The sequence below is a fragment of the Macrobrachium nipponense genome, chromosome 29, assembly GCF_015104395.2.
Source record: "Macrobrachium nipponense isolate FS-2020 chromosome 29, ASM1510439v2, whole genome shotgun sequence".
Classification (NCBI taxonomy): Eukaryota; Metazoa; Arthropoda; class Malacostraca; order Decapoda; family Palaemonidae; genus Macrobrachium; species Macrobrachium nipponense.
In genome coordinates this window covers 20,065,536-20,086,339 of record NC_061092.1, presented here as the reverse complement: position 1 = coordinate 20,086,339, position 20,804 = coordinate 20,065,536, and the positions used below count along the sequence as shown (strand labels likewise).

General features: G+C 37.5%; 1 protein-coding gene across 4 annotated transcripts in view; it reads right to left on the bottom strand.

Moving 5' to 3' along the window:
• LOC135206172 (RNA/RNP complex-1-interacting phosphatase-like) overlaps positions 1-20,804 on the bottom strand; it is a 309,494-nt gene that overhangs the window by 113,329 nt on the left and 175,361 nt on the right. For all 4 annotated transcript variants that reach the window (XM_064237470.1, XM_064237469.1, XM_064237467.1 and 1 more), the window contains exons 3-4: positions 5,345-5,470; positions 2,760-2,839 (exon numbers count right to left, since the gene is read on the bottom strand). In XM_064237470.1, coding sequence (XP_064093540.1) covers positions 2,760-2,839; positions 5,345-5,470 — 206 coding nt within the window. The remainder of the gene's footprint in view (positions 1-2,759; positions 2,840-5,344; positions 5,471-20,804) is intronic.

Genomic DNA, 20,804 nt, shown 5'->3' with positions numbered 1-20,804 from the left:
TACATGTCCTTATATTTTTCTTAAATATTTTATAGTGTTTCCAGCCCTTTGGTCCCTTTTTACTATATTTTTCTATAAAATCCTATATATATATATTCTATATATGTTTTAATAAATATATATTTTTTTTATTTATTTTTTTATATATATATAGATATATATATATATATATATTATATATATTTTTTTTTTTTTTTTTTTTTTTGTGTCTTAAGGGAGTTTTTCGTTAAAGATTTTATAGTGTTCCAGCCCTTTGGTCTTTTTATCTATACTTTTTTTAATAATATATATATAAATCCTATAAATATATAATATATAATATATAAATAATAATAATTATAATATATGTCTAATATATATATATCTTTTTATATATTTATTAATATATATAATATATATATATATATGGGGATACAATCCACAATGAAGTAAATTCCTCTTGTAGTTTAAAATATATATTACTTGTATAGGATTAAAGCTTTCGACCATCAACTGTGGTCTTGTTCACTAAAGTGAACAAGACCACAGTTGATGGTCGAAAGCTTTAATCCTATACAAGTAATATATATTTTAAGCTACAAGAGGAATTTACTTCATTGTGGATTGTATCCCCATTTACTTAGAGGTACGACATAGTACCTGGCTTCTGCATATATATATATCACTACACAAGAGTGAAAGATCAACAGATACTATATTAATAGACCCAAAATCACCTTTCTGATATATATATATTATATATATATATAGATATATATATATATATAAAATACACATTACTTATGCAACTGACTTTTCTTCTTGCCCCTTGCTTAAACTTGCAAACAACTCTGACTTCGTACAAGCACATTCAAGTTCATGCAAATCTGATCCGTCCCCTTAAACGAAATTTAGAGATGAAAATAACTCGAGGACAACCAATTCTCGAACAATTAAGGGACGCGTTTATCTCACTGAATATTCCATTCCTCCTTTTTCGTTTAAACAGTCAACATCGAACACTTTATCGATAATGGCCTTAAAAGAACAGCACGTGACCTTTGCAGCTAAAGGAAACAATGGTAAGGAGTCCAGTAATAACAGAGGAAAATTATCCAAACAAACACTTCGAAACGTTCCCAGCACCACTACCTATGGCCTTCTCGTTACCATATGCCTATCCTCAAATTTCTTATTTTTCAGTACTCTATTTATGTGAACGTCGTCCCCCCCCCCCCCCCAACAACAAAAAAAATTGGTAAAAAAAAATCAATCCCGAAAAAAAAATAATGAAGTCATTACGCCTTCTGCAGCCCGTCAAGTCCTATGCTCAGAATGCAAAGCCATTAATCACGAACGAGAGAGAGAGAGAGAGAGAGAGAGAGAGAGAGAGAGAGAGAGAGAGAGAAGGGGGGCCTCACGTGCCTTCCAACCCCCGTCATGTGACCATCATTACCATTTCACCTCGTGGTCACAGGTGGATGTACACATCACATCCGGCTTCTTGGGCGTAGCCATGAAATGTCACTGCCGCTGAAGCATCAGCCATCTTTTATAACGTGGAAATAATCGCCTCTGATGTCAGAATACATAAACAGGGAGTCATTTCTAAATAAAAACGTGAAGCCAAAAAGTATTCGTGATTCAACAAACTTTGATTACTTCTTGGTAACATGGGATGGATTGGTAGACTACGTAGTTCGTCGTGCAAATTGGAAACTGGCTTATAGGCTCTGATATAATTCCTCTCACTGCCTCTCCGCTTTCTATCGAAAATAGTTTCATCACAAACGTTTTGATGCCATATTACTTAGAACATAGCAATCCTTTGAATCCCGTCTTCCAAAACGGCAGCCTTAATGTAGGAGTTGAAATCATTCTTCACCCATCATCAAATGAAAGCCAAAAAGTTAAGTTCTAACGTATTCCTGTGCCTCCAAAAGTCAGTTCAGTAATTACCGGTAAAACTGAAATTTCTGGACAACGAAACAATAAATAACGTCTACTATATCAACTCGAGCTGAAGATCCAACTGCATCCTTATGTCTTTATTTAAAATTTCAGACTATCGTATCATATCCTCACATAACTAAAAATTTTAGTAGCAAAATGCCACAATAGAAGAAATTGCTAATCAAAGGGGAAAACACAAAATTCACGAATTCCTAAAATAAAAAAAAATAAAAATAAAAATCACACATAGAAACCGTCAAATCGTCTAAAAACGCTGGGTTGCATTGCACAGATATTTATATATAAGTACATTATAGAATTCAAGAACTTTTCAATATAAAGTAAAGATTCAAGTAGACACAGAGTTCTATGTTAAAACAGTTTTTACACAAGCCTGGTTCGTGGAAAAACCACAACCTCTTTTCCATGAGAATTAAATTATAAGCCGTATTCAGAAGGGCATGAGTTGGCCAAAATCTGGCAATACTTCTAATGTGAATATCCTATAATGCTTAAATACTTAGCATTTCAATGACAATCTGTCTTCACTGTTACATTTACTAGAACCTCAAAACACTACACAATCTCTAAGAATTAAAAAAAAATCTTGCAAAACTGAAATTATTCTTAAACACTTTTCTATGAGAGAGAGAAGAGAGAGAGAAGAGCGAGAGAGAGAGGAGAGAGAGAGAGAGAGAAGAGAGAGAGAGAGAGAGAAGAGAGAGAGAGAGAGTCTTAATGTATTTTACCTGAAAGTACAGTATTTGGTCAGCGCATCATAATAAAAAAATAAACAAATAAATAACAGTACAAATAAAGGTACTTACTGTTTGAAGACTTTTGGACTTGGTACCACTTTGCCCATAGTCGGGATCTTAATATGCTTGATACCCTGACTAGTGAAGTCCTGTAGGGGTAAGAAAGCAAATATTAAATTCAGATATAACTTTGGTGTAGTGAAAACAGGAGAACTGTCATTATTAATTTTACGAAAGTTTAATGGCAAAAGTAAAATTAGATCTCTACTGCTGATTGTGGTTATTATTAAACTTATCCAAGTTCTTGACACAATGACAAATCAAGGTCTGGCGGAGATCAAAAGCAAACAAAGATAGGAATAAGCAAACGTAAGAGGTCTTTCCAGTTTCTCTACTGTTTAATTTATTCTACTCCGTCCACAACTCGGAAATATTCCCTCCATATTTCCAAACAAACGTAAATTTACACAACAACGGATTAGAAAAACACAAATTTAACTGCATCCCCGTCCGGTTGCTACAATAAGAAAAAGTTACATACCCACATCAGCTCTTATATGCGAACAGAATTTACATACCTGAACTATTTCCTATCATGGACTGTAATGCATAATTCATGAACTGCATCCATAATGTCTGATCAATAAAAATCAGCCAACAAAAATGTAATTCCCTGCAATTTTTTACATGAAAAACGTTAAGAATGTTTTCAGGGGACTGATCACTAACATCGAGGAAAATGAACGCGATCCAGGACACTCAACAACACACACAGAATCAACAGCGCGTCCGAAGAATGTCACCTAAACAGGGAAGATATCTTGTCGAGACCCTGCCAGTTTATATATCGTAATAAAATGGCACGCATGCATCTCTCTCTCTCTCTCTCTCTCTCTCTCTCTCTCTCTCTCTCTCTCTCTCTCTCTCTCTCCACAAATACAGAGCAATCGAGCCAGTTCGTTAAAAAAAATCAGTAGATTTCTATTGACGTTCCACAAATACAGAGCAATCGAGCCAGTTTGTTAAAAAATCAGTAGATTTCTATTGACGTCTGGAGAGAGAGAGAGAGAGAGAGAGAGAGAGAGAGAGAGAGAGAGAGAGAGAGAGAGAGAGAGAGAGAGAGAAAATGTTAAACTTAGTTGATGCTGTCTTGAACGATATCAGCAAATGTGCCCTTTTCTCGAAGTGGACACAGTCTAAATTGAGAATTTCCTTTGCTTTAAGCTGAAAGAAAACGAACAGTAGCTAAGAAACAAGAAGCGCGACATTACAAACAAGACACGAATACTTGGACTACATAACATATATATTAGAGGTGGGTCCTAGACGCGGCAACGTCAATAAATTCCAGCGCAAACAAGGGCTTGGTATAACCAATGACTATGTCACTGCGACAAATATTTGACACCTATTTAAACCCTTTTAGACCCTCGTTATCCGCCCAATTTCCCTTAGCGAACAAGGCAGAAGGAGACAGTCGACAAAGGTGATTGGTATCCGAACAGAAGTGTTTGCCAGGAGGTAGAAAACTCATTAACACCTGGACGTCAATTATCCCACCAATCGTTACAAAACCCAACCTCGTCTCCTCTCTTGAAAATTTGACGTACAAACAAGACGACACACCTCTAGTCCAAAGCCATCTCATTCCTTTAAAAGCAGAATTAAGTAACAAAAGCAATGGTCAGACAGCGTATATACAAGTAAACAATAAAAGGAGTGTTATCATAATACAAAAGTACAGGACTACCAACACACCAAAAAGCGGCTTTTTGCATCTGGGGACATTAATATAACCACAGCAGGGAAACACCAGCATCGACTGGTAAGCTCGTCCGGAGGATCTGCTATTAAAAAAAGGGTTGAAAAATGAGTGGACATCAAGTTACATCTCACATGTGAGGTCTGGTGACTCTTTTGACATGGTATAACCCCATATATTATATATATATATATATATATATATATACATATATAATATATATATACCATATAATATATATATATATATATATATTATATCTATATATATAATATATATATATATTTAGTACCTAATCAAGTTACTAAAACACTTTTCCAGCTTCAATGCCCAACCCTTGAACTTAGGCACAAAACGAAATTGAGCATGGGCTCGATTTGCCCTCTGATAAAGTGAGATCACTTCAACCAACACCTAATCTGAGACGATGTCGTCGAGCTTTTCATGGAAATGAAACTAAATATCACGTAGAGACTCAATTTGTTTGATTTTCTTACAAGTGAACTTACTGCAGGTTAAGTTACATCATACAGTATTTTTAAGTCACCACCATGGTTTTCAATGAAAGGGTAATTTAGAGCTATTACCTGTAACTTAGACGTTGTGTCGTCACGAATTATATAAACGGCGGTTAGGACTCCATGGTGTGTGTGTGTGTGTGTGAGAGAGAGAGAGAGTAGAGAGAGAGAAGAGAGATGGAGAGAGCAGAGAGAGAGAGAGAGAGAGAGACTAAAAATAAATGCATTCCGGCGGTTTAACCATGATTCATTACTTAACTTTCGTATTGATAAAAAAAAAAAAAAAATAAAAAAAAAAAAAAAGTTACGAGAAGGATATTGAACACCAGGGAACAATGAGGGACTTATGAAAAGGAGCACACAAAATTACTTACCGAACTGTTATAATACCGGTCCGTGTTGGTGAGATCAACGATGATGCCCAAATTGTGACAGTGGTCCATAAGGGTCCTGGGACAAAACCACTCAGCTCCTCTGCTCACGGCGTTCTGCACGATCTCCTGGAAATGGTAAAAGGAAAGGTTAAATTATCTTACTGCTCATTATTTATGGCAAAACGTTTATCAATCATACATACTGCTTTTTGTTACACATTTAATTTGCAGACTTTATTTACAGTCAGGTGTATTAAAGTTATACAATATAAAAACGATCTTTTTATTCTTCATTCTATGCATATGATTATATCAATTTATTACTAGTTTTGTCGTTTACCAGTTCTTTTGCTTGTATTTTGTTAGCTGCTGTACATATCAAAATGGAAAATTCCACTTTCATAAACTTTTTATATGCAAAACAATTACTGTTACTCAATGACAAACAGTTCTGATCACAGTATTAAGAAAACAAACAGTGAATTGGTCTTATAAGCTCATTCGTTGTTGTTAACGTACATCTAATTATATTGTTTGATGATTAACACGGAAGATGAATTTAGTTATATATATGAACTTAAACGGCTCACTGCTTTTTACCACAATTATTATCATTATCATCAATGTTATTACATTTCCACTTTCTTATCCTGTCTATATTTTCATTTGTTCCATTTCATTTGCTATCAGTATTTTTTTCTCTTAAAATGAGCCATAGCAAATTGTACTATTATCATCATTTTTTATAATGTTATGGAATGTTCTGAGGACCACCACCTCATGCTCGCATAAAGCCAGCTAAATACAACAGTTAAAATATCATCACAAGCACTAACCTAGTTATTCTTACATAAACAAATGTGAGACACAATTATATAATTGTGATTTTTTTTTTGTCCACAGACCGAAATAAGCTCTCTCTCAAACAAGCGTCCATCCATTCTTTTATTGCATATACAGTTAAAGGATCCGATTACGTCTTTATTTACATGGTTTTTGCATTATACCATCAGTACCTAAGTTTCAAATATTCCCAACAAACTGTAAAAACTAAAGTAAAAATAATAAAAAAAATAATACACTCATACGCATAATATGTTTCAACGCAACATAGAAAAATAAATAAGGAAGATTGTTATGACCTGCTCTTTACATAAATATTCCACCATAATCCAACGAGGCGTCAAGATTCGAATGTGCACACTAAAAATAAAATAAATAAATAAAACCAGACTGACAATAAACCTGATACAAAATTATTTCAGTTTTATCTTCTTAAAAGGCAAGACGTATTCTTCACACTGCACATCTAAGATTCAAATGCATGCCCACAAAAACATCAACCAAAAATAAAAAACAAAAAATTATAAAAACTAAAATAAAAAGTCCCCGGCCTGTTTATGACACCGAAGACATCCAATCGCCAGTGTAAAGTCCTCCAGCCGACAGATAAATGGACACTTCATCCGGCACCCTTATCTCTGGCCCCGGCGGGAAGGAGGGGGAGGGAAAGGGACGAAGGACTGAGGTAGGGGGGATTGATGGGGAGGAATCCCTTGAAATCAATCCGATCCTTGGCACGACGTAACCTGCGGCCGGGATTGAATTAATGAAAAATTTTAACAGGTTAGATGCGAGGAGATGACCGGGGGAGGGGGGGTCAAATACACGCATACCGATGATTTTCAGCTTTAATTTGTTAGTATTGTTTATTTCGTTAAACATTCAATTTTGCAAAATTTATCTTTTTTTTTTTCCAGAAAAAAATAAATTCATTCTACTGAGCTCACGCAACACTGGTATTCATATAATGTTTCCCCCTTCTATTTTTGACTAATTTATTTATCTATTTATTTTACGTACGGGCACTGTGCTCGATCATGTTAGCTGATGTTGATGGTCTCTCCCGCTTGTTTCAGTAAATGCTTCATATTATAAAAAAGAGAGAGAGAGAGAGAGAGAGAGATTGAGAGAAAGGAGAGGAGCGAGAGAGAGAGAGAGAGAGAGAGAGAGCGGCACATCAGCACCTACCACAAACCACGTGGATAATCATCGAATTACCGAAGGTTTTAAAGAGCTTATACAAGATTTGCCACCTATGTCGATTGATTATTTTTGTCCCTTGTCTTAGGAAGCCATGTAACATTGCTAAAGAATTTCCTATTATGATATAATTCCAGTTCCTTAGAACATATATGAAGCCAATGACTAAACATACAAACTGGAAGAATAAATCAACCTAGTTTTGGTTCGGTAACATTTCTAGACAAATATTACCTTAAGGAAAAGTAATTTTCCAATCTCCCCCCTCTAACTCATTGTTACCGTTCGATTTATCTAACGTGTTTTCACCTCCTTCTTCATATGAATGAGAAATGTCACGTCAAAACTTGAAACTATCATATATATGATAGCTTACATAAATGCATACTCCGCCAACAAACCGAGTATGTTTGATAAATTGAGGTCTGGTCCCCCGATGGATAACCTAGAATTTGTATTATTAGTTCAGTCCTCATTAAGGGGGTGGTTGGCTTTAAAACCGCCTCTACGGGAATTGCTCTGTTACTCAATACTATGCTTAACCTTAAGTCTCCTATAAGTAGAGAACATCTTTAAATTCCTGGCAAAAAGGGAAAAAGCCTGGTGTGGTAACTCTGTGGATTCTGATATCAAAGAACTCTATACCTCATACAAAGAAAACAAACTTTCGTAGCACAGGCAAACAAAAAATATTTTACTGTAAACGCAGAAGTTATTCAGAGTTGATTTATCATCCAAATTATTTAACTGGTTACTGTTCAATTAAAATCTATATCCTCAAATTTTTTACAAAAACGACGACGCAGACTAATATAATACTGACGATCGTTTGCAGGTATCAAATATTTACTTGCCACGGGAGGATTATGAACGCACTTCTTGAAGAAAAGAGAGAAAATAAAAAGAACTAACGACCCTCTCCCACAAATGTCCTTCACAAGTCGAAAAGATGAAACCCTTCGGCGACGTCTCTTTCAGGTTGGTCTTCTCGTTCAAAATCTGCCTAATTCCGTAGGGCGCCCGGCGACCGCAGGAGGAACCGCAGCTGCCACCCTTTTATCGCTCCCCGACGGTCGATGCCAGCTTATCTGTAGTGCCCTCCGAGACATAAAACTCAAGAAGCCTAAATGAAGCTCCTACAAAGGGATTCTAAGCCTATTCTTCCGGGAAAAACGTCCACATCACGGGTGTGAGGATAGCACACGGTCCCCTATAAAATGTTGGAATGACAAGTAAGCCCTTTCTACCAGCAAGTCATAAGCACTACTCAACATCAATATATTTATACACAACATTACTGCAGAGACAGGGTGATAACAAAAGGGGTATAAAAATGACAGAAACGATGATATGAACACGACTTTTATGAACAAAAAGATGCTAACACTAACAGTCAGAATTTACATTACAGTTGCTAAAATGGTATGGTCACATTCTCCAACGCACATACATAGACAGAACATTCTCCTCACAAAAAATCCAAAATCCTCAGCCGTCCCATTGAAAATTCTCCTAAAAATAAAAAAGAAGAGAAAATAATGAAAAACGAAGACGCCGAGAGAAGAAGATAAATATGAAGTTGTCAGGCGTCTGAAAGAGCAAGATTTCCCGATAGTAGCTTTAGGTGTTTGGGGGAAAGGAAAGATAAGGCAATTACTCGCCAGATAAGACATATTTTCCAGAGGCCCCTGGAAGACGAAATAGCTTCTTATCTCGCATAAAATCTAACACTCGAGAGTAACACTTAAAACACCAAACACTCGAGGAAGGTTAACACTTGACAGCAAGTAACAATAGAGGGTAGAGTACGGAACATATTTCATGGGTCAAAATATCAATCAATCATGGGTCATTTCAACTGAAGGTTCCGCAGAGGTCTTGATGTTCCTTTTCCTATTAAGCTACTTTAATCCTTTTTCTGAGGCTTCAATTTCGGGGATCTTAGCACTTTTGGCAGTGGGCTGCTCACATGTTAGTTCCTTGGGCCAGGAAAGATGATACTGGTAAGTTTCCTTAAATACCAGTATGCCTGTCCTGACCACGGCAGGAAAGACTGTTCCCGGATGCTAGTATACTGTTGTGGGTTGTAGCTGAAGTATGAGAGAGAGAGAGAGAGAGAGAGAGAGAGAGAGAGAGAGAGAGAGAGAGAGAGAGAGAGTAATGGATATCCCGTTAACATACGTATCATCATATCAAAATAACACGGAAGAGCTTCGACGAAACAATTTTCACTCTATAGGGATGAAACCATTAATCAGATGTTTTATATACATATGTGTTTAATTTTAATATCAACTTACTCTGCATGTAGACAGAAGATGGGTCTCTCAGTTTATTTTTTGATTTTCCAAGTAAGTCTCAAGAAGTACTGCATATAGTGATGCACCAGTTTTACAGTTGAAGATCTTTTGGAAATTACAATGAAATTTAAAATGTACCAAGTGCTTTCAAGATAACATGAATGTTATTAATAAAACTAAGTTATGGAATTGGCTTTCACTCATATGCCGAAATGCTAAAGTTGATTTAGCAAACTTTTACAAGAACTGGTGATTGAAAACTTGGAGATACAAGTCTGTCTCTGTCTGTCTGTCTCTCGATCTCTGGCTAGAGAGAGAGAGAGAGAGAGAGAGAGAGAGAGAGAGAGAGAGAGAGAGACGACCTGGATGCTAGGACAGACTGACATCGGATAGCCCTCGCTCGACAACGGAGCAAGCGACACTCAACGAGAGCGTTTTGGCCATCACTGCCACCAATGCGCCGACCCTCTCTCGGGACGCTGACATGAAGTGGTTCCTACCTGTCCTCCAGACTGCCACTTCAACCACCAGCCGTAACCGGCAAAGCGACTCCACGGACCACCAACGTCTCCAGCACATAAGGCATGAGTTTTACCCTGTAACCTCACCACATTGCGAAGCAGCGAGACGATGAGGTTCTGCTTGAGAGAGGGAGAGTGGGAGACCTTTCTCTGTTGCTTCTCACAATACATATGAATGCCTAAAAGTGTGAGTGAGTAAGAAAGACGATGACACATCATGTGGGTCAACAATTCTTTAAATCATTCACGGCCGAATTTTTACAGCAAGAGAGTCGAAATCAAAACACGTCACTGTCACTCATGTTCCTACCCCTGAAAACAAAGGTTCGAATCCTGGTTAAATAGGTTATCGCCACTTAATAAATGTGAAAGATTGACACTTAACAAGTGTGAAAGAGAGACATCAAACTCAAATTCATTCGCCCATCCGAAGAACGTTGTAAAAAGACTCTGCTGTGAGATATAATCTCATGAACGAACAGCATATCAGGAATGAATAGTAAGCATGGATCAAGAAAGGCGCGTGCGAGCCCGCAAGTGTGGCTGACCATAGGCTATTACATTACAGCAAGGGATGTGTAGGACATGTCGAATACCCACTAACTAAACCACATAGGGACGTACACAGAAACACATCACCACACACACTCGCTCTGTATGTCTGTGTGTAAGAGACATTAAGAATTTCCAACAACTTCGAAACGTAGTTTTAGAAAAGAAAGGAACCGAACAATTGTTGGTGCCGCCATCCCTCTCTCTTGTGGGCTTTATTGATCTATTTTTTAATCTAGTTATGAATCACTTATGATAGTAGCAAAACGAGGTTAACCGAGCGACCTCCCTACTAAGAACTCTTCATATACAGTACATACCCCACAATCAAATGTTTAAATTTCATCGGGGTAAAACAGGCGGACATTCACGATGAACTATTGAAACCCGTATCTTGTGACCTAGCATTCAGAATTTCTATTTTTTTTTTCTGCTCTTCAAGGATGGACACCCGGAGGGAGAGATCGGACTATCCAGACATAGCCCAGCTGGCTTAGGAAATAGCAATGGCTGTGGACCCCTTGGTGGGAAGAAATAAGGCTTGTATGGCGGATGACCCCTCTTCCCTCGACGCCAACGGCATCCACTTTTAGAAACCGTAAAATAAGTTTTTTTTTAATTATATGACGTGATTCTGGAGGAACGAAACACCTAAATTCTATTATAGACATGATAGGGGAGCGGGTGAGGGGATGCACAAAAATCACTTCAAACACCAACCGCACAGTTCCAAAATTAAAACTTCACAGACAACCGCGGTACGAAGGAAAACAGACTACCGAATAAATATAAAAGAAATAGCAGGTGAACACATTACAGTAATAAGTACTACTTTACTGTTCTGGAAAAGTAAAATAAGCCAAGCTAATAAACAAAAACGAAAAACAGATTAATTAGCAGATGAAACTGAACTGGTCCAGCTACTTTAAAATGCAACAACAATTTCCATTCAGCGAAGAGCTAATCATCGAGAAACTCTCATTCGCTATAAGGTCTCCATCTAATTATCGGGGTATATAATTACTTACATTATCTATCCGATAAAACTCCCGAGTTTAAATTTAATTTGGTTTGCTTATTCTGGTCAACGCCAATTAAGTCCAACTCTCTCTCTCTCTCTCTCTCTCTCTCTCTCTCTCTCTCTCTCTCTCTCTCTCTCTCTCAAACATTAGCAATACTGCACTGATATAAATCATCATTAGCTTCAAATAGAAACACCTAAAAATTATAATAGTATTACATTTACAGCACATGAGACTTGAAAAAATATTATTACTGGGGCTGCAGGTTCCCCAAAACAGTTTTTATCACATCGCCGTGATTATATACACAAACATTAAGCTACAAACATCGTTTAATACCTTATTCACTCTACCAGGAATTAAAATTCTCCCAGGGCGCAAGTTCTTCCCGAGGTATAGTGAATTGGATATTAAATTATGTTTGCGGGGTAATATTTGTCACGCGTTTTTAAGTGACAAACAATTAATAGACACACATATATAACATATATGCGTATATATGTCTCTCTTGTGTATTATACAATAATATAGCTATATATGTAATGTATACGACTGAGCTAAATTACTTTTATGCGAATATGGGAAGCCCAAACTCCACAAAAATGCAGCTAATGAAGCCAACCGCACACTAAACAGGAGAAAAAAAAAAAAAAAAAAAAAAGTGGTACAATCTCACCATGGCTATTATCACTAATTATAAGGTATGAACACTCGCCAGCTACTTAGTAAATGGCTCTTGATCATGGAAGTCGTGGACTGTCTATCAAACCTCTTAATCTCGTTTCTCTTTACTTTTCTAATTTTTTTCACCATTCTCAATTCACTTTTAGTGATTAAAACTATTTTTCATTGCAGCGTTAAATTAATGAACTTCTTTTCATCAAACGAGGTCTTTAAAAGCCGCAGCCTCGTCCAGGTAGAAATTAATTAGGGCGGATCACCTGTAGGTTATTTGATAAGACTTGAGAGAACGGGTTCGTTTCAACATCAAGAGCTTAGCACAGTCTCCGACAGGTTCCACTCAACGCAGAAATTAAGACCGGCATTTACATACGCAATCCAGGTATTGTCAATCAGTGCAAAAGGTGCAAAACCAACAGGTAAACACCGCTCATAGTACAATGCTCTTCGGAATTAAACAGCTTCTCCAGATATCTGAACACAACTGGAGGTCTGGTCTCATTTACAGATTATAAAACATACGTTTCAATTGTTTATTTGTTTATATTTATGGTGTTCATTACCACGAACACTAATTGTTACTATACTACTACTACTACTACTACTACTACTACTACTACTACTACTACAGCTGCATCTGCTAATAAACAAACACACATACAGACAAGCAGACTAGCCTACCATTTTATTCATAAACCATCCAGATCACTTTCCTTCAAGCGTTGAAATCCCTATTTTTATTCCAGTGACCAAGAAAGGAGTGAGCGTACGTACGTCGGAGAGCGTGCGTGCGCTTTTGTTTAGGGTAAGGGCGAACCTTCCCCTTAGCAGGGAGGATGCCCTTGTTAGTAGTACTGAAGAGTGCCACTTGTCTGTTTCTCTCAGGACGGTCGAGTGACAGCTTACAAACACCAAGACAATCGCTTAATTTACTGCTGCCTCAGCGTCGACGTCGAAACTGATGTTGAATTACCGCGGCGTGTAAGGAAATACCTAATCAGTCTGTTGCTGGAGTCTTTAAGACGCCACCAACGGAGTAGTCTGACGGCGAAGCTGAATGGAATATGCTTTTCGAGGTATATAACTGGCAATTGCCCATTTTTTCCCCTTCGTCCAGTTTCGTACAACTTCCAAACCCTCTGTAGTGTAGCCACTATCTTTGCATTCAAACGAACTTCTTGTTCTATGGTAGCTTATTCAAGGAACGTTTCTTCAGCATTAGTATGTCATCAGTATATCAATTTCAAATCCCCATACGATACAACAATGGAACTCAAGTAAGAGCACGAGAGGAATATTTCCGAATATATTAAAAAAAATTGCTTAAACCAAGAAGTATTGAAATAACGATTGTGAGGTTATGACTTATTTATGTAAATATAATCATAGCAAAAAATGTAACCCATAATAGCCTTTCCCCTTCATCAAAACTTGGGACACACTTCGAAGTCAAACTCGCCAGGATGAGAGAGAGAGAGAGAGAGAGAGAGAGAGAGAGAGAGAGAGAGAGAGAGAGAGAGAGTCAGCATAGCTACCTCAGAGGAAGCCTGGTCGGACTAGATGCAAACAGCGATAACGTGATGACGATGGAAGCGAACATGAGAGGAGGATGAGTTTGCCAGATCGATGAGAACAGAGAAAGGAAAAATCAACTTCTCCTATAACAGAAGAGAGATTGTCGGCGATACCGGGTTTTCCTTACAAAATAGAAGAAAAAAAAAACTCGACAACGCATAATATATATCCTTTGCACTATCGAAGATTTACTCAAAAATGCAAATACACACAGACGCACACATCAAGAGTGGCGATGACAGCAATATATAGCTGAATCACTAACAAGAAAATATCACTCACTGCTATACATGAGCTCTTATGTCATATACATGAAACACTAGAAAACTGACCAGTCAGCCAGGGCACAGCTGAAGGGCATGTTGTAAAGAATCTGTGACTTTGAATCTTACCAAATGACCTTAGTTCGAGGTGAAAATTATATTCTATTACTCAGTTGTTACACCCATGCCACTGACAGTCTTGGGTTACAATTTTTACGAAATGCTCCCCAAACTTTCGACAAATTCGTACATAAGAATACTCAACTGAACTCCCGTTTGTTTTTTTTTTTTTTTTTTTTTTTTTTTTTTTATATATATATAAGTACCCTGACCTCCGTATTACAGCTATTAACCAAACTCACAAGAAAGAAAATACTTGCCTTGATGCCACTCTTATTTTCCCATGTTCAATGGAACAAGATCGTATAAATTATCATTTTTGTAGACATCTCAATTCGGATCAGCTACAAAAGCGCTATATCATACCTAACCTATCCCGGTCTAAATCTCTCTCCAAATTTACGAATTGACACGAGTTTACAATAAATTTCGGACCTTTTCAATAATGATTTTTTATATGTTTACAAACAAATACATTGATACAAAACACCAACCACAACTGCAATGAAAATTCCTTCAACAAGCAAAATGATCTCTAGCCGATCCAAAATTGCCATAATCTTTTGACCTGGACAAAACGACTCTGAAGAACGAGGAAAACATTGTAGGTTTACATTTCCTTTTCGGTAATTAAAATATCCTTTGGGGGAAAACTTTACTTCATTTACAATCTTTTTTTTTTTTTCGGAAAACCACTTCCGCCACAACTCAACATCACTTAACCCCGTCTTAATCAACTTCCGTTAGTAAAGCATCATCGTCCCCACCTCCCACCCCCTTTACACTGACCACAGGCTATTCTCTCGCGACTTCAAAGAATAACCTCAAGACGTCAGTTTTCCTCCCCATTTATAATAAGCCTAGTCTCTTCATCCCGAAACGACATGGAGCCACGTCCGGTAAGGGTAGGCCTACAGAGAAGGGTCGAGACTATAACACGACGATGCTGGGCTCATACGTTATCAGCTGTCATGGCCTGGCTGACACTACAAAAGGGCGCCACGCGGCCAACCTGCTGAAAATGCCCGCCAAATTTACATGAAAATTGCGCGCCTTATGTTCAGTGTCATTTTGGCGGGAAACAATATGGCGATACGTCAACTCCTCCAATCCCGCTTGAATGGGACGCCACAAGAGGCTCCAAGAATAATATATTTCTCTCCCCAATATACTTGAGAACACCGCTTGATACTTTCTTCAACCCAATCTCTCTCTCTCTCTCTCTCTCTCTCTCTCTCTTCTCTCTCTCTCTCTCTCTCTGTCTGAGATCACCGCTTGATATTTTCCTCAACCCATTCTCTCTCTCTCTCTCTCTCTCTCTCTCTCTCTCTAGGGAAATTAAAAATAAGATAAGAGAAAGAGACAGATTGCACAAATCAATGAACCAACACCAATAGAAGCAAGCAGGCATAAAGAACTCTGTAGACTGGTGGACATATTAGTACGAACTGCAAAGATAAATGAGGATAAGAGAGTTGCATCAGTTTGTATAAAAAAAAAAAAAAAAAAAAAAAAAACTTTGCACATGTTAATAGAAGGAAACCAATAAAAAATAGAGGTAACCTGGTGAACTCAGACTTGGACAAAGCAGAGTTATTGAATAAGTTTTTTACTAGTGTATTCACAACTGAAGACGCTACCTCAATACCGGAACCTGCTATTAAATATGAAGGGGCAGATCCACTGGACAAAATAATATTTACAGAAGAGGACATTAAAAACAAAATAAACAAACTCAAGTTCAAATCTCCTGGCCCGGATGGGATTCACCCAAGAGAAATTAAAGAGCTCAAAGAGGAGATAGTTCCTCACCTATATAAACTCTACAGGAAAAGTGCTGAACAAAGAAAGGCACCAAAAGAATGGAAACTAGGAAATGTGCCCCCAGTTTACAAAAAAGACCCAAGAGAAGAGCCGGAAATTATAGACCAATATGCCTAACGTCGGTCGTTTGCAAGATTTTTGAGTCCATAATTGCAGATCAAATTGTGGATCACATAGATAAAAACTTATTGTTAAACAGTCAACACGGTTTCAGAAAAAACAGATCCTGCCTATCAAACCTCTTGGAGTTTTTTCATAACAAGCTACGTATCTACGACAGTAGTAAAGCAATAGATATACTGTACTTAGATTTCCAAAAGGCCTTTGACAAAGTCCCACACAAGAAACTGATGACAAAAGTTAGAGCTTTAGGAATTGTAGTAGAAACAGCAGACTGGGTCGAAGACTGGCTAACTTACAGAAAACAGAGTCGTAATAAATGGTGAAGAATCAGAATGGGCAGATGTAACATGCGGAGTTCCCCAGGGTTCTGTCCTTGGCCCTCTCTTGTTTTTTATTTACATTAATGAAATTGACGTAGACTTAACTAGCATGATAGCCAAATTTGCAGATGAGACCAAACTAGGTGTAAATGCAGCAGACCCAGATGCAGTGGAAAGTTTAAGAAATTATCTAATAACAAAATTATCTAATAGGAGTGGTAAAAAGAAAAAAATGGCAAATGCCTTTTAACGTAGATAAGCGTAAAGTGTTACAAGTAGGAACAAACAACACTCATGCCAGTTACATGCTGCTTGGGAATGACATAAAAAGTGTAGAACAAGAGGAGGCCCTTGGAGTCTTATAACCAAGGACTTAAAATCCACAAAATCAGTGCATAAAAGCAGTAAAGAAGGCACAGAAACTAGTGGGATACATAAAGAGGCAGTTCAAATACTGAAACAAGGAAACTGTGCTGCAGATCTACACATCAATAGTTAGACCCCATCTTAAATATGCAGTACAGTTTTGGTCACCAACACTTAGAAAAGGCATAAATAGATTAGGAGTACAAGCAAGAGCCACAAAGCTAATTCCATCCATCAGGCAAACAGGTTACCGAAGACGACAAGAGAGCCTGAACATGTATGGCTTAGAAACAAGACGATTGCGAGGACAACTAATAGAAACATTTAAAATACTGAAAGGCAAAACAAAAGTAGACAGTAAACTATTTACATTAAACGAAAACCAGACAAGAAATAATGGATGGAAACTAAAACCGAAGAGATACAACACATCCCATTGTGGGAACTTCTTACAGACAAGATATGTGACACGTGGAGTAAACTGCCACCAGAAGTTGTAAACAGCAACAGTTTAGTAGAGTTTAAAAGAAAGCTAGACAAAATCATTAGGACACTGTGAATGCACAGTAAAACCTGCTCCTACTGATAAGTAAGCACACGATGTCTCCTCGGATGGACTAACAAGGTCTTTGAGACATCCTAATCCTTGTAACTTGTAACTCTCTCTCTCTCTCTCTCTCTCTCTCTCTCTCTCTCTCTCTCTCTCTCTCTCTCCACTTGAGAACACAGCTTGATATTTTCTTCAAGCCGAATTTCGTGTGTATGTACGTGTTTGTATTTATGTATGTATATATAATAGTAAAATGGCAGCAGATTTTCTTTTCTTCTTGAACTGAAACATTAATTTTTAATGTTCAACAAAGTTAAAATCTTGAAACGGGACAATTATCTTAATTAATCAGTAAACCTGTATTCTTCTGAATGAAAAAAGGACGCCACCAATATATATATATATATATATATATATATATATATATATATATATAAATCTATCTCTACTCGGAAAATACTCCATTCATTTGTTTATCGCCACTAAGTAATACAAGCCAGGATTAATAGTGTACTTTATTAATAATCGTAATACAAACCAACCCGTTCGTCTCCGACCAAAAGTAATCCCACCAACATGTTACTCTACGTGAAAATTACCGCCACCAACGTACTCATCTCAACCCAAAACTACCACTCACGCGAAAAGATCCATCAAAATCTTCACTCGGAACAGACCACTTACTTAAAGTCCTTATATCACGTATATGTAAAATCATCACCATGTTTATCACTGCTCGTAAACTGCCCACCAATACGTCCACCTCTGGCCAAAACCTGACTTCATCTTATCCAAGGGCTCCCAATCCTTTAACATGCCAAAAACTCCGCATAATCGCCAAATCCCAATCCAGAAAACCTAAGTTCAGATTCCAAATCATCCAACATACCTGTGTACTTCAGCTATGCAATCAATCCATAAACCCTAAAAGTTTCGATTTACTGAAACGCCAACATATTCCATCCTAATCATCAACTTCCATTCAACATAATCTAAAGCTCCCAATCCCCCAACAGGCAAATGTACATCGCTAGCATTCTTCCCACACAATACCGAAAACCTCGAAACCTATCTGCATCCTGATCCTCAATCAATTAACTAATTTATTTGCCTATTTATTTATTTATTCTTTTCAATAAGCGAGATCTCCTCTTTCTGTATTTCCCTCTACCTTCTCTTACTTCTTGAGAACCATATTCTTTGAGAGCTTGAATTTTAAGTCAATGGGCCCTTGGGCTTGTTTCATATGAATAGGGTTCATCTTCTGAATTTTAATAATAATAATAATAATAATAATAATAATAATAATAATAATAATAATAGTGGAATGGACGAAGGCAGAACTACGCAGCATAGACCAAAAAACTAGGAAACATATGACAATACACAAAGCACTACATCCAAGAGCAAATACGGACAGACTATACATAACACGAAAGGAAGGAGGGAGAGGACTACTAAGTATAGAGGACTGCGTCAACATCGAAAACAGAGCACTGGGGCAATATCTGAAAACCAGTGAAGATGAGTGGCTCAAGAGTGCATGGGAAGGACTGATAAAAGTAGACGAAGACCCAGAAATATATAGAGACAGGAGAATGACAAACAGAACAGAGGACTGGCACAACAAATCAATGCACGAACAATACATGAGACAGACTAAAGAACTAGCCAGCGATGACACATGGCATGGCTAGAGAGGGGAGAGCTAAAGAAGGAAACTGAAGGAACTGAATAACCAAAGCGGCACAATATCAGGCCCTAAGAACCAGATATGTTCAAAGAACGATAGATGGAAATAACATCTCTCCCATATGTAGGAAGTGCAATACGAAAAACGAAACCATAAACCACATAGCAAGCAAATGTCCGGCACTTGCACAGAACCAGTACAAAAAGTGGCATGATTCAGTGGCAAAAGCCCTCCACTGGAGCCTGGGCAAGAAACATCACCTACCTTGCAGTAATAAGTGGTAAGAGCACCAACCTGAAGGAGTGATAGAAAACGATCCTCTGGGACTATGGTATCAGAACAGATACGGTGATACGTGCAAATAAACCAGACGTGACGTTGATTGACAAAATCAAGAAGAAAGTATCACTCATTGATGTCGCAACACCATGGGAGACCAGAGTTGAAGAGAAAGCAGAGGGGAAAAATGATAAGTATCAAGACCCAATAAAATAGAAATAAGAAGGATATGGGATATGCCAGTGGGAATTGTACCCATAATCATAGGAACACCAGGCACGATCCTAAAAAAAAACTAGAGGCTGAAGTAGCTCCAGGACTCATGCAGAAGAGTGTGATCCTAGAAACGGCGCACATAGCAAGTAAAGTGATGGACTCCTAAGAAGGCAGGACGCAACCAGGAACCCCACACCATAAATACCACCCAGTCGAATTGGAGGACTGTGATAGAGAAAAAATATATAATAATAATAATAATAATAATAATAATAATAATAATAATAATAATAATAATAATAATAATGAACCAAACAAAAACTTCTTTCAGTTTTCTTCTGAAGATTGAAAAAGAAACCCACAAAATCACTGTTTACTTTTAAGTATTTACATTTTATTTTACATTATACACATTTTATAAGTATTTACATTTTATTTTACGTCATACACTGATTTTGTGGGTTTCTTTTACAATAATAATAATAATAATAATAATAATAATAATAATAATAATAATAATAATAATAATAATAATAATACATTGTATAGTAATATCCACAAACCTTCCAATCTCCCAAAACGGCCTCTGCACCTTACTCAATCCTTTCCTTTCGGTTAGCACAGTCTTCAACTCGCCCCCCTCTCCCCCACAACAATGGACGCTTCCAACAAAATCCTTACTCCAGCTCAAAATACACCCAAAATTTCCAATTCCACTAACATGCATGCAAATCAGCAGTGGCAACCACTCAATATAGCCCCGAAAGCCTTACAGTTCCCAAAACCCCAGTCTACATCACAGTTCCTCAATAACATGTACAGGCACATTCACAACCCCCTCCCACCCAAAATGAATTAATACCTAGCCTCTGCATTTTCAGCGCTCCCCCCCCCCCCCCCTCCCCACTTTTTTTCCTAGCTTTCTCTTGAGCTGCTCTTGTGTGGAGCAATACATCACAGCCATTACGCTATTCATCACCTGAGGGACGTTAATGACTCTCATCACCAGAGC